Source organism: Bradysia coprophila, unplaced genomic scaffold (assembly GCF_014529535.1).
Source record: "Bradysia coprophila strain Holo2 unplaced genomic scaffold, BU_Bcop_v1 contig_415, whole genome shotgun sequence".
NCBI lineage: Eukaryota > Metazoa > Arthropoda > Insecta > Diptera > Sciaridae > Bradysia > Bradysia coprophila.
In genome coordinates this window covers 558,836-572,632 of record NW_023503670.1, presented here as the reverse complement: position 1 = coordinate 572,632, position 13,797 = coordinate 558,836, and the positions used below count along the sequence as shown (strand labels likewise).

General features: G+C 35.1%; 1 protein-coding gene and 1 long non-coding RNA gene across 2 annotated transcripts; one reads left to right on the top strand and one right to left on the bottom strand.

Moving 5' to 3' along the window:
• The first annotated feature begins 1,323 nt into the window (after nucleotides 1–1,323).
• Nucleotides 1,324–8,520, top strand: LOC119082354 (tubulin beta-1 chain). The gene is made up of 3 exons (XM_037191871.1): nucleotides 1,324–1,551; nucleotides 6,626–7,127; nucleotides 7,195–8,520. Exons 1-3 carry the CDS (start codon nucleotides 1,495–1,497, stop codon nucleotides 7,977–7,979), a joined length of 1,344 nt encoding a protein of 447 aa, XP_037047766.1. The 5' UTR covers nucleotides 1,324–1,494; the 3' UTR covers nucleotides 7,980–8,520.
• Nucleotides 8,521–12,234: 3,714 nt separating this feature from the next.
• Nucleotides 12,235–12,547, bottom strand: LOC119082352. The gene is made up of 2 exons (XR_005088628.1): nucleotides 12,411–12,547; nucleotides 12,235–12,373 (listed from the first exon to the last, which is right to left on the bottom strand). It is a non-coding gene; the product is annotated as an uncharacterized LOC119082352 (long non-coding RNA).
• Between the last annotated feature and the right edge of the window lie 1,250 nt (nucleotides 12,548–13,797).

Sequence of the window (13,797 nt, the reverse complement as noted above, 5' to 3'; positions counted from 1 at the left end):
GCTCCGTCTTATCGAGTTGTATTTAAGGATCTGAACAACTGCAAAAATCACAATGATCGCTCTTCGGTTTAAATCTTCGTCAAAATATTTAAGGACCAAACGTAAACAAGAGATCACTAATTTCTCGTTCAAATTAGTGGCACCACATTTGCACCTTTCGACCACGATTTTCTCACAAAATATAGAAAAAAGAAAAATTATCTCGACAGGAAATCGATTTGTTACTTCGCCAGACTTTATTTATGTGTAGCTATAGCTACTCGATAATCGAATTCAGGGTGTAGAGAATGGATCATTAAATGAAAAATGAAGTAGAAAACTGCAAATTAACAAATTTCTCGTTGCATTGCAGCGGTTACGTTCATAAAAGGAAATGAATTTCATTTTGGATGTTTCAGAATACGTAAAGCTATTACTGTTTCAGAATTAAAGCATAAAACCCCATAAAGGTGTTTAAAAGGAAAGTGGCTACAACTACCGGTCTTTTTGCAGACCTATTAATTTTACGTCCCATATAGTTTTCAGCATGTAGCCAATTCGATTGTAGTCATTTTTTGTAGTATAATACCCACTGCAATTCAAATTAACCGTTGTCATGGATTTTTAAGAGAACCAACACAAAAGGAAAACCCGCTGCTTGTTTTTGGTGCATTTATTTAGGTAGCGTCACGAATGAGTTTAATGGGAAATATATCTATAGAAGGCGATTTGTGTGCAACCGAAATATATGAGGTGAATCACCTGCCGTTACCAGCGCGGCTATATAAGTTAGAATAAATTACTTCGTTTCTGTGCTTGGTACAAATAATTCTATTTTGTTTTATGAAGAGCCGGTGGCCTAGGTTATGCAGAAATTTATCGGATCGATTCACCCTATTTTATAATATTTATATGAATCATTTTGCGTGGTTTCTTAAATTGCCTTTAGAGGTAACAGAGCTAGTGGGATTTCAAGAACATTTTTCATATTCCTAACTTTACTAGCTCTTTGAACTGTGGCGTCCTACAAATAAAATCAAACCATTCCTCTGCTATAAATCAATTATTTACCTAGCCAATAAATGTTATCAATAGATAACATAACAAGGAAAGGTATGTACGGTTGTACATAACGCTTCTTTCATATAAACTCTTATTGGACAATTTAATTAAGATTTAGGTGTAAGATAACGACATTTTATTCAAATCCCATAAACAAACTGAAAACTCGTATAACAATTTTATTGTAATGTTGGACATCCTGCAGCACGAAAACATATCGTCATTTTTACGAACAGAAAAAAAAACAACAGAACGATCCCATTCGTCTGCCGAACAAATTGTCGGTACCTATTCGTCGGTGTTGTTATATACCTATCCGAGCTCTTCATAATTCGAATACGCTTTTCAATTGTACAATTCACTTGCATCATTCGTTGAATACAGTCGTGTTCAGTGTTCAGTGTTCTTTGAATAAATTTGTGAAGAAAATTCTTTTTTTAAAAAAACATAAAAATGAGAGAAATCGTACATATTCAAGCTGGCCAATGCGGTAACCAAATTGGAGCCAAGGTGAGCCTCACTTTAAGAAAATTTTTACTCTGAATATATTAAGTGTTCGAATTGTATTAAACGAAAAAATATCTGTGTACTCAACCATTTACCGGCTAGTTGAAAATATGAACGAAAACAAAGAAAATTTTTATATTTAGAAATTTTCCGAACCATTTCTTCGGATGAATGGTTTGCCCAGCCAAATCTAATTAATTAAATAAAAAGTCCGATTAAAGTTTCACATTTGTGTGATACAATTTTCCATTAATTTCATTCGTTCCATAAACCGACTGTTATACCATAAAAAGATGGCAGTCATAGTTGAAATTGAATCAGCAGATGGCCAACTTTCGTTAAGTTTGATGGAATATTGCACAATCCAGCAATTTGTCGGTTAAATACTTCCACATACAATTTGTATGTCCTCTTTAACTACGGGACCTTCAACCGTGGGAGAAGTCATTGAATCGATGGTCTAGGATCATTTATTTATGGAGTTTGTTAAATGGGTGTGTCGTGTATGTATGCCTATCGTATGAATCAAATCAATATTATTGATGTGTGCTACGTGTATTGTATATAATATCTTCGGCGGTACATATTCAATTGTACAGTTACTTCCATTAAATAAATTACCGCCAGATACTATTAGATTCAAATGGAGGCAATAACAGGCCGAGTGTGTCTGTAAATTGGTATAGCGTTAAAATGTTCAATCCGATGCGTAATTAGACCAAGTGAATGATTAAACATTATAGCCCAAGAACGACCAAAAATTTACCATCTGTGGTCCCTTCTTTCACATTTTTCGACTGCTATTTTCGTTCAAGTTTTAATTCGAAAAGTCAAGAGGTGCAATGAAGGTATCTTGCGGTATGTTATGGAGTAATTAACTGTACAAATAAACATGAACTGGAAGATTAATCGATGAGATTTTTGTTTTCTTGGCTCCTGTCTTTTAGCTCTGTTCGAAATAAATCTTGTTGGTTTATCGAAAACGGTTTGATTGGTTCGGAATAAAATCAGAAATTATGTTTCATTTCCGTTGCACCACAAACAAATAAATGAGAAACCGAAAGACATTGAATTTAAGCGGAACGATTACGTGGGTTAAACTTTCAAGTTAAGTCGGAATCAAAAATTCAATCCTACGCACATCCACATAATATATAAATGTTATGTTCATTCGTCCCTATGACTTGTCGTGAGTTGAGTCTTTTTTTCTCTCTCTGTCTCTTTCTCAGAAATTGAAATTTAATTGAACGATTTATTAAATACCTTGGAAATATTATGTACTTACCACCACACGCAAAATACACAACAAATTCGTATTTGATGTTGTTCTTCAAGAAAATGTCGATGCGGGCATGGATTGTGCAATGAAACGAAAAGAAATGATGTCATTGACTTAAATGGTGATCGCAAATGGTAGCAAATTTTCAACTAGCACAAAAACTATCCATCCATTCGGTGATCGATTAGCATTTAAGCGATTTTCGGTGAAAAAATTGCTATTTTTGGTCGAAAAAAATTCACAAATTTTTCACTATGGATCTTAATAGGTATTATACCTGTTCGGTTTAATAAGCAGATCACATTCGCATAATAGTCGTTTCAGTATACGTGACTCATTTAAATAAATAAGAAAAAAAAATGTTTTCAAGAGATCTCAGATGTTTACTGACAAAGATGAAGAAGAAAAATTATTTGCAGAGCCAAATTAAAGAAAAAACATTTTCTCGTTTACCAAAGAAACTTCTTTTTATTGTTTAATTGTGCAATTATGTCATTTTTCGGTGGACTTTCAGAGCATTTATTCCATCCAATTAAAAGTGTTCGCCATAAAAGGAGTATTGTCAACCCACTACACTGTCGGAATTGTACAGTTTTAATGAAGTGTACAAGTCTTTAATAAATTCGATACACACTGACGTCAGGTCGTGAATTTATTACTCCACAAATGTTTAATTTTCCGCAACCATATGGTGTGCGGCTACAACATATTTTTCATTTTATTTATTGAAATTGATTGTTGTATTGTTTATGGCTGTTAAACCATCGTATTTACCATCAAGGGTTATCTAAAAAAAAGTTGAATCAAATTATGCAACAGTAAAGATTTCAATTCTAGTGGATAAAGACTTTAATTGCGATTATCTGACAGTCTTTCATTTCATTTGTTTGATATCTATACCTAGCAGCTGCCCTTAAATCCTTCCTTTTAAATTAGAAAATTAAATATCTGATTGCCAGCATGATTTTTTGATTTAATTTTGTCCATGGTTCAATGATGATCAATATTTCCAACGACATCTTGCACATACCCAGAATCTCTTTCAATTCTCTTCGAAATAGGCAGGTATCAGCTTTGTGTTAATCTAACATCGATAAATACAAGCGAGCTATATGATGACATCGATATATTTCGATAAGTTTAATCCACACCGAATATCGTGAAGAGATTTTCTTTAAAATCTAACAAATAGTCCAGCCCTGACTTCAGTTCAATTCAAATTTCGGATGCATTAGTCTTTGTTATCTTAAATTACATTATTATCAAAGTCATTTGGCTCCGCTCTATTTTTGGCACAATTTCGCTTCTGATGACATAATTTCATTTAAGCACAAAAAAAGTGACAAAGCAATATACTTATGAGACCCAGACAATTGGCTTCATTGTAAGACATATTCCCGTCAATTCGTAATTTAATTAACCAAGTCGTTCAGTTTGTTAATAGTGTTTCATGCTGAACGAAACAACCAAGTCCAAAAATAGACATTTTGCGTGAATTTTAAATTATTATAAAAAAAATTGTACAACATGTCGTGTCATTTAGAGCGTTTAGAGGTTGTTTTGGGATATTGCCAGTCACACCTAACGCCCTCCCCATTACATAAATCGATATAGAAAAAATGCGATCATGCGCATCGCAAGCGAATATGTTTTGAATAAAAACAGGACTATCATATGACTCATGCCGTTGTGTATACTTATAGGCAATGTAAGGATAATGTTTCCTTAGCGTTTTTATGTGACACGATGAGTCATGCTACAAATATACATCAACAAAAAACGAAAGAGCTGGCACACACGCCGTTTATGCCAGAAATAATTAGGGTTTCACATGATTCTTTTTTCTTCCTTCATTTCCCTTGATGGCTAGTCGTGCAGGGGGTAAAAATTGGATAATTTAATGCACTCACCGGTTAGTTACATTTGATCAAAAAACATGCTAATTTGGGGTCGGAAAATCGGTGTGTGTATAATGTTCAGCTGTTCGTCGATTCAGATGATCAAACAAATATTGAATTAACTTGTCGAAGTTTTGCATGTTGTACCTGTTGGTAACATGATCAATCGACATTTCCATTTCCTTTTCTGGCTTACATTTTTCTATAAACGGTACACATAAATATTGTGAATGGCTTCGACGTCATCATCGGTTCATATTTCTTTTTGTTTTTTTGTTTTAAATAAATAACCGAAAGTCAAAAACTCGTTTGATCGATATTAACTTACCTATTTTGGGAATAATATACTTGAAAATGTGTATATAACCAACCAAAAATTCTCTGCTATGTACACCATGAACAACTCAATATAATTTATCCGAGAAGGCTTAAATATTGTTGTTTGTTCGAAGCGAGTAACACAAAAAAAAACTTTCATAATCTCACTGATGTTGATATATGAACGAAGATCTTTTACCAAAAATAAAATCGATGTTTTCCTATTGAGAGTCTGTACGTATTGTTTATGGATCATGAAAGTTGGATCTTGATGTTAAAATTGTATAAATTTGAAGAACTCTGGGATTATTTACAATAAGCCCCAAGCTGTTCATACAATTCCGAACTTCAGTTCATTAAATTGTTAATCCAAAAAGAAGTACACAGACGGTAGGTACATCAAGTGCATTCTTTAACGGCACAAACGGAACGTTAATTGAGACGAATTGCTTTCTAACGTAAACAACAGTCATACCCTACCTCTCATACCTTGCATGTAAACATTCTGTGAGATGTGTATGCGGTTTAAATTTGTTGTTATTTAATGAATGTGTTCGAGAGAAGTATCTTTCTAGTCAGGAATGATAATTTACCATTTGAAGAAATTGATCTTGTGTTGTAAGTTCAGGGTTTTCATTTGAAAACTAAGTAATTTAGTAATTTATTAAATTTTTTGTATAGCATTGCAATCTTTGATTCTTCCTCCATGGATTACATAAGTCTCAATCTTTCAGAAAAAAACACCACAAGAGTAATACTCGAAGTAGTTCCTATTCTTTAAAGATTCTAGTTGAATGTAGAATGATTCGTGTTTACTAATCTCGCATGTCTGACTTTCTAATTCCACTCTTGAGTTGTTCTTTCTGTGACCATCTCAACCCTATTAAGCATCGACAACCGACCCTGTTATCCATTCTTGGATTGTGTAAAAAAAAGTCTTTCGTAATTGAGAAACTCTCCTTTTCTCCTTCATGCCGAAACTATTAAACGGCATATTTTTTTGTCGTATAAAAATCGGTTCCATTGTCGCAACCGTAAAGTGGAAAAGGAAGCAAAATACATTATCTGTATTTAACCATCCGATTTTTCGTCTAAGTACATTAGTTCGGAATGAAAATTACAAATTATTAATGCTTGGTTGGTTTGAAATTTAATTTAATGAAGTATTCAGCTTCGTTTGGCTATTATATACTCTGTGCGAGAGAGAAGAGTTAACAGTAAAAATCGTTTTCAAACTGCTCACGGTTGATGATTGATCTTGATCATTAACAGAAGCTTACAATGTTTCATGATAGAGGCTAATGCGAATGAAAAAAGTTATTGAACTGTAACGAATCGTCTGTTGCGATGCGAACTGATTATTTTGATTATTCGACGATATTACAATAGAAATTAATGGATCTACGATGTCTAAGACGTTAAGCTTCAGAGAAGGGAGAGATAGATAGAGAAAAAATTTAGAGCATTCGTATTCATGCAACACACTGCAATTTTGTTTAGTTAAATCGATATTAATGTCACTTTTCATCCATACCAATACCGAATCAACAAAAGATAACAAATTTTCTTTCATTTTTTCCAGTTCTGGGAAATCATTTCCGATGAGCATGGTATCGATGCTACTGGTGCCTATCACGGCGACAGCGATCTCCAATTGGAACGCATCAACGTTTACTACAATGAGGCATCCGGTGGAAAGTATGTCCCCCGTGCCGTTTTGGTCGATTTGGAACCGGGAACCATGGATTCCGTTCGATCGGGACCATTCGGTCAAATTTTCCGACCCGATAACTTTGTTTTCGGTCAATCTGGTGCCGGTAACAACTGGGCCAAGGGACATTACACCGAAGGCGCTGAATTGGTCGATTCGGTATTGGATGTGGTGCGCAAAGAAGCCGAATCGTGCGATTGTCTGCAAGGTTTTCAACTAACTCATTCACTTGGTGGCGGTACTGGATCCGGTATGGGAACACTACTCATCTCAAAGATCCGTGAAGAATATCCCGACAGAATCATGAACACATACTCGGTTGTACCATCACCAAAAGTATCCGACACCGTTGTCGAACCGTACAATGCCACACGTAAGTGAAATTAATTCTCGTCCTCGTTGCCAGCTGCTAACTGAACCTTTCTTTTTCGTTTTCTTAGTGTCGGTTCATCAACTGGTCGAAAACACAGACGAAACGTACTGCATTGATAACGAGGCTCTGTACGACATCTGTTTCCGCACATTGAAATTGACGACACCAACTTATGGTGATTTGAACCATTTGGTATCACTTACAATGTCTGGAGTCACAACCTGTCTACGTTTCCCCGGTCAATTGAATGCCGATCTTCGTAAATTGGCCGTCAACATGGTCCCATTCCCGCGTCTACATTTCTTCATGCCTGGTTTCGCCCCACTCACGTCCCGTGGATCTCAACAATACAGAGCACTCACCGTACCAGAATTGACCCAACAAATGTTCGATGCCAAGAACATGATGGCTGCTTGTGATCCACGACATGGACGCTACTTGACAGTTGCTGCCATTTTCCGTGGCCGTATGTCCATGAAGGAAGTGGACGAACAGATGCTGAACATTCAAAATAAGAACAGCAGCTACTTCGTCGAATGGATCCCGAACAATGTTAAAACAGCCGTCTGTGACATTCCACCAAGAGGCTTGAAAATGTCCGCCACATTCATCGGCAATTCGACCGCCATCCAAGAACTATTCAAACGAATCTCTGAACAATTTACCGCTATGTTCCGTCGCAAGGCTTTCTTGCATTGGTACACTGGTGAGGGTATGGACGAAATGGAATTCACTGAAGCCGAAAGCAACATGAACGATTTGGTGTCCGAATATCAACAATATCAAGATGCCACCGCCGACGAAGACGCCGAATTCGATGAAGAACAGGAAGCTGAAGTCGACGAAAACTAAATTGCACACGTCAACATCTCGAACACTAAAAAAAACTTTCTTTTTTTATTCATTTTCACTGCCGCTCAGACTATTTTGATACAATAGCAGTTAACTACCAAGGAAATAAGATATAATTTTAACCAAAAAAAAAAAGTTTGTCTGCAATAAAATTCCATTTTTATGTGTAACGTTCGTATCAGTTCTATAAGAACGCCAATCGAATAATATAATTTCTCGTTCTCAATAATTTATTTTTTAAAAGAAACAAAATATCTAAAACGAAGAAGAGAAAAACAAAAATGTGTTTTCTGTATGTAGAAAAGAGGAAGGGCTCTTAGCTTAAACTCATATTTATGGGATATTGTTGTCGACGAAAGGGAAATATATTTTCAAATATTTTTCATAAATCGAGTGGAATTCGGACCAATTTGCTCTGCATTAAAATGTGTTGTAATTTGCTTATCTAGGCTTATTGAAAAAAGAAAAGTTTTTTTGCATAAATTTTTTTTTATTGAAATTTGCCAAGAATAAAAAAAAATGTTTAATTAAAAAAAGTTAACCGAAATCGTTTTTCTTTGTACTCTCGCTAACACCCATCACTTTGCCGGATCACAATGGGATACGGTTCGCACCACCAGTGCTACACTATGCACTAAAATTATCGAAAAAAAAGTTTGCAGAGGAATTTTACGGACGTCACAAAATATCTGGAAGGTACAGAAATCCTAAAATGGGTTTGCGACTGCCTACAACCCTTCACAAATTTTTTTATAACTCCAGAAATTTGCTTATCTTCATGTAAAGTTCACAATACAATACGTTGTTTGCGAGTGCCACGCGTATGTTGGGTTTCTCATAAGACCAAGGTTTCAAATCTATGCCTTGTATAGTATGCCATATGAATCATATTATTACGAAACACAAAAAAATAGTTGTTGCACGAATGTCATGTTTAAGCCCTAGAAGGGCTTGCACGACCGGCCGATTTACATAAACATTTTTAATTCAAATTGTATTTGTCCTAGATGACGTTACCAGTACGCTTATTTTGACACCGATTTGAGTTTTCTTCGGGAAGGTGGAGGCAGAGATTTATACTAGAATTAATATCGATAGCGTTCTTCTATGGCTTAAACATGAAAGTCGTAGAACAAATGATTTCTGCAACTGCGCTGCGAAAACTGAACTTTTTCATGTGTGATTTGGGTGGCGATCGAAGTATTCATTGTTAATAATTGGATGCGTGGTTGTGGTTATTGTTTGAAATATTTTTTATTTTTTCCGAGCTTTCGCAAAACAAACAGTTTTCGTCGTCAGGGAATGAAATACGAATGAAAAGCTTGCTAAGTGTAATCAGTGAAATCTGATATTTTTGGAATTATTGGAGCCCATGCTCGACCCAAAACTAAACCTTTGTCCACGTTCATTAAATTGCCGTTGTATTGCTGAATTGCCAAACCTTCTTTAATGCTTCGTAGGTGGTAATTACTTTCTTTTATTATTATTTTTGAATTTTCTCAATTGATTTTGTGATTTCCGTTCCGTATCACATATCTCGCTACGGCAGATTTCTTGTATTCGCGTCGCCTTACATTTCCTTTGTGATCATTTATTCTTTCAGCGAAACGTAGTGATTCCTGCTGGTTCTCTCTCTTCTTTGTCTTTGATGTTTAAATAATTTTGTACTTTTATGTTACTCTCCCATTGAGCTGATTCCGTAGATATCCCGCAACTTCATTGGAAGCATTTCCAACATAAGGAAGGGGTACCCAGAATTCTTCGTTGACTTCCTCGTCTTCATTTGGTACGGTTGATGCGAAATTGATGCGATCGAAGGGTCTTTTTTTCTCTGGTTTTCTATGTTTTACTTTTCACCACTAGTGAAATGGATTTTCATATATGCTTTTCGTCACTAGTGGTGAAATGGATTTACTTTTCACCACTCCTTCTGGACATCTGAACCATATCGAGCAACATCTGAACCACATCGAGCACCTCTACCTCTACCCATTCGGCTATTGAGATATATAATCGCAGTGAACCAATTTTTGAAGCGTGCATAAATGCAGTCTACTTGATCGTTCATACCATATTTAGTTCATACAGTAGAATGTATGTTAAAGGGGTAGAGTTATGTTTCGCATTTCAAAAGTTCATTTTTCGCAGCTGGTTGCAGAAAACGTTGTATGCAACACGTTGCGAAAAGTGGTAGTTTTTGTCATAAGATGTAATTATCAAACTCGCTTCGCTCACATCACATCATATCACATTTAGTGACAGAAACTACAACTTTTCGCAACTAGTTGCATAAATTACTATTTCGTATTGGTCAGAACACTGGTATACAGTATGATATATTTTATCGCCCAAAACCACTTACAGTGGAGGTGTGACGAAAGTCCTGTTAGCCACTTACAAAAGAACTGATATCGGTGTAGGTGACGCTTACAGATTCGACACGCAAAAAGATATGCGTCACAAATGGCAGCTGATGGGGAAAGCAAGTGAAAGTTTGATCAACCAAAATTTTACCCGAAAAATTTTAGAAAGAAAATTATAACTCTATAGCTCTCAAATGGTAGATTTTTGTTGAAAACACTGAAACACGTGTCAACTGAAATTTAAAACTCTATAAATTTGTCTTTTAAACGAACTTTCTATCTGTCATATTTTCTGAGTTATGGGTCCTATAGCTCAATAGCTTAAAACGCTCATAGCTCCGAAATTATAAGCTTTTATGAAAATTCCTTCAAATTAGTTTCTTAGAATTACGTCCTTGACATACCATGAAAATTTCAGCCAAATCCACCGGTAAATTCAAAAGTTTCGTTGTAACAAAGTGACAAAGGGACAAAGGTTGGCAAAATTCATCTCTTTCAAAATGTACGGAAATCAATTTCTTCATACAAATTTTCAACTTTTGAAAATTAATATCTCGGCCAAATCTTAACCTTATGAGGCGTGTGATAGCTCGTTGAACTCGTATGGACGCCTAGATTACGAATAAAATAAGTGGGGGAAGTAGGAGCGGAGGGGAAAAGTCAAAAAAGTTGTGTATATGTTCCTCAGTCCTACGGAAAATTTTTTTTGACAAATTTTTCAGTGTGAACGGACTTGCGTCACGGCCCTTCACTGACGTAGGGCCATGATCAATTTGGATATTTCGCATTCATTCAACAATTTTCATTGAAAGACTAATACGTACAATAAGAAAAAATATTCTAAGAAAGGTCAGCCCATTCATGAATAGTTTTGGTACATTCCATCTACAATTGTTTATTTTGATAAGACAGCAATAAGTTCCCCCTTTTCGTTATAGTAAGAGATGACCCAAAACATTGTTGTACGATATAGCATTTTCTAATATTCTAATGTAAAAATGATGACTGTGTCTATACAGTGATGTGCATAAACCTTTCTTCGTTTGTCCCATCTTAAGGTTTGTCGTATGAATAACATTTAATGAAAAACCACGGCAGAGTAAAAGTAACCCAGGCAGGAGCGCTTGTTTGACTAGGGACCTGAATAATCTAGTAGGCCTATGTTTTTTGCGAATTAAATTTTTCAACTTATGTCAGTGTTCATTTGAGTTCATTTTCATACAAAGGATTAGGTCCCTCATTTGACGTTTCCATAATGAACCGCTCCTGCCAGGTTTACTTTTACTCTGCCGTGGAAAAACGCAACATATGAATGCGGCTGTTGTCATATTATTTATATGTGCGTGCAACTTATGCTTCTTATCAATGTACTACTTACGCATTTTTTTGGCTAGGATGCGTTTCATATCGATACATATAATCTTTATGTTTCTACTCTTTATACTATGTATCGCTCGATAACATTACTTTAAGCAATTTTGACGAAGTCGAATGTCATAAATGACTGTACCAGTACCATCTACATACAGCTGTATGTAACTATGTAACTACAATTGGTCATCTTACGGTTTCTTATCAAACAAAATGTTTGCTTCATATATTTTGTTTATGTACATTTGATATATTTGATAGTTTTTACAAAAATTTGTGAGACAAATAGCATATATAGAAAACTCTGTAACTTTGTCTTATAAACAAATAAAACGTTCGTAGCTCCCAAATAGGTGATTTTTGGGTAAAACCCTGAAACACATATCGAATAGAATCTCAAACTCTATAAATTTGTCTTTTGAACGAACTTTCTATATGCTATCTCCTAAAACGCTCATAGCTCCCAAATACGAGACTTTTTAGGAAAACCATGAAACACCTGTCGAATAGAAAAATTTGTCTTTAAACGAAGTTTCTATCTGCCGTATTTTCCGAGTTATGACTGACATAGCTCGCACTTAAAATGCTCATAGCTTCCAAATGGGAGATTTTTCGGGAAAACCATGAAACACGTGTCGACTAGAATTTGAAACTCTAAAACTTTGTCCTTCAAACGAACTTTCTATCTGCAGTAAACTTTGTCCTTCAAACGAACTTTCTATCTGCAGTATTTTCCGAGTTATAGGTCTCATAGCTCAATGGCTCAAAACGCTCATAGCTCCGAAATTATAAGCTTTTAAAAAAATTCCTTCAAATTAGTTTCTTAGAATTACGTCCTTAACATACCCTGAAAATTTCAGCCAAATCCACCGGTAAATTAAAATGTTTCGTTGTAACAAAGTATAACACAGTGACAAAGGGACAAAGGTTGGTAAAATTCATCAATTTCAAAACGCATTTAAAAACATTTTTTCATACAAAAGTCCAAGTTTTGAAAATTAATATATCGGCCAAATCAAAACATTATTAAGCGTGTGATAGCTCGTTGAACTCGTATGGACTCCTAGATTACGAATAAATTAAGTGGGGAGTAGTAGGGGTGAAGGGGTAAAAGTCAAAAAATTAGTGCATATGTTCCTCAGTCCTCCGGAAAAAAATTTTGCCAAATTTTTCAGTGTGAACGGACTTGCGTCACGGCCCTTCACTAACGTAGGGCCATGATAAGTGTCACAATTCTTTTCAACACTACGAACCAATATTATACAGCAGAAAGATTGAGGTATGCACCACAATAATATCTGGAACGGTGGCTGACATATATCTGCAGAAACTAGAAAAAGCAATATTACCAAAATGTCCAAAAATTATCTTTTGGAAATGATATGTCGATGGCGTTTTTGCTATAATCAATGGTGACAAAAATGATGCAGAAGAAATCAGACAAACGCTCAACACATACCACAACGAAATTCAATTTACAATATAGAAAGAGATTAATGAAGAAATACCATTCTTAGACATTCTCATCAAACGAAACTCAATGGGAAATATTGAAACAAAAGTCCACCGAAAAGACACTCATACAAACAGATATTTAAATTACAATTCATTCCATCATAAATCACAAAAAATTTCAGTTGTTGATTCCCTGGTATTTCGAGCTTTCAAAATTTGCAGTCAAATCCATCTCGAAGAAGAATTAAAACACATTACGAACATATTGATGCAAACTAATTACCCGCTGGATTTCATTAACAAACGAATGTCCAGAATGACAACAAAATTCCAAAATAACACGTCGGTTACTTCCGTAACAATTCTAGAACAAATTAATGAAGAAAACAGAAACTTTTTGAACAATGATATGAATCTAAATCTAAACCAAAATTTAACAATCAATGATCCCAAAGAAGACGATGAAGATGAAGGAAAAGAACATTGGGTTCCCTTACCATACATAGGAAATATTTCGAATAAAGTAGGAGGGTTCCTAAGAAACAAATTGAAATGGAAAGTGACATTTACACCTGGTATCAAAATTCAAAATATACTAAATGGTATAAAAGACAAAGAGGTCAACGAAC

Coding starts and splice junctions, on each gene's coding strand:
- LOC119082354 (XM_037191871.1), top strand. CDS start 1,495: ATGAGAGAAATCGTACATATTCAAGCTGGCCAATGCGGTAACCAAATT. Junction 1,552..6,625: donor GTAACCAAATTGGAGCCAAG/GTGAGCCTCACT, acceptor CATTTTTTCCAG/TTCTGGGAAATCATTTCCGA. Junction 7,128..7,194: donor CGAACCGTACAATGCCACAC/GTAAGTGAAATT, acceptor TCGTTTTCTTAG/TGTCGGTTCATCAACTGGTC.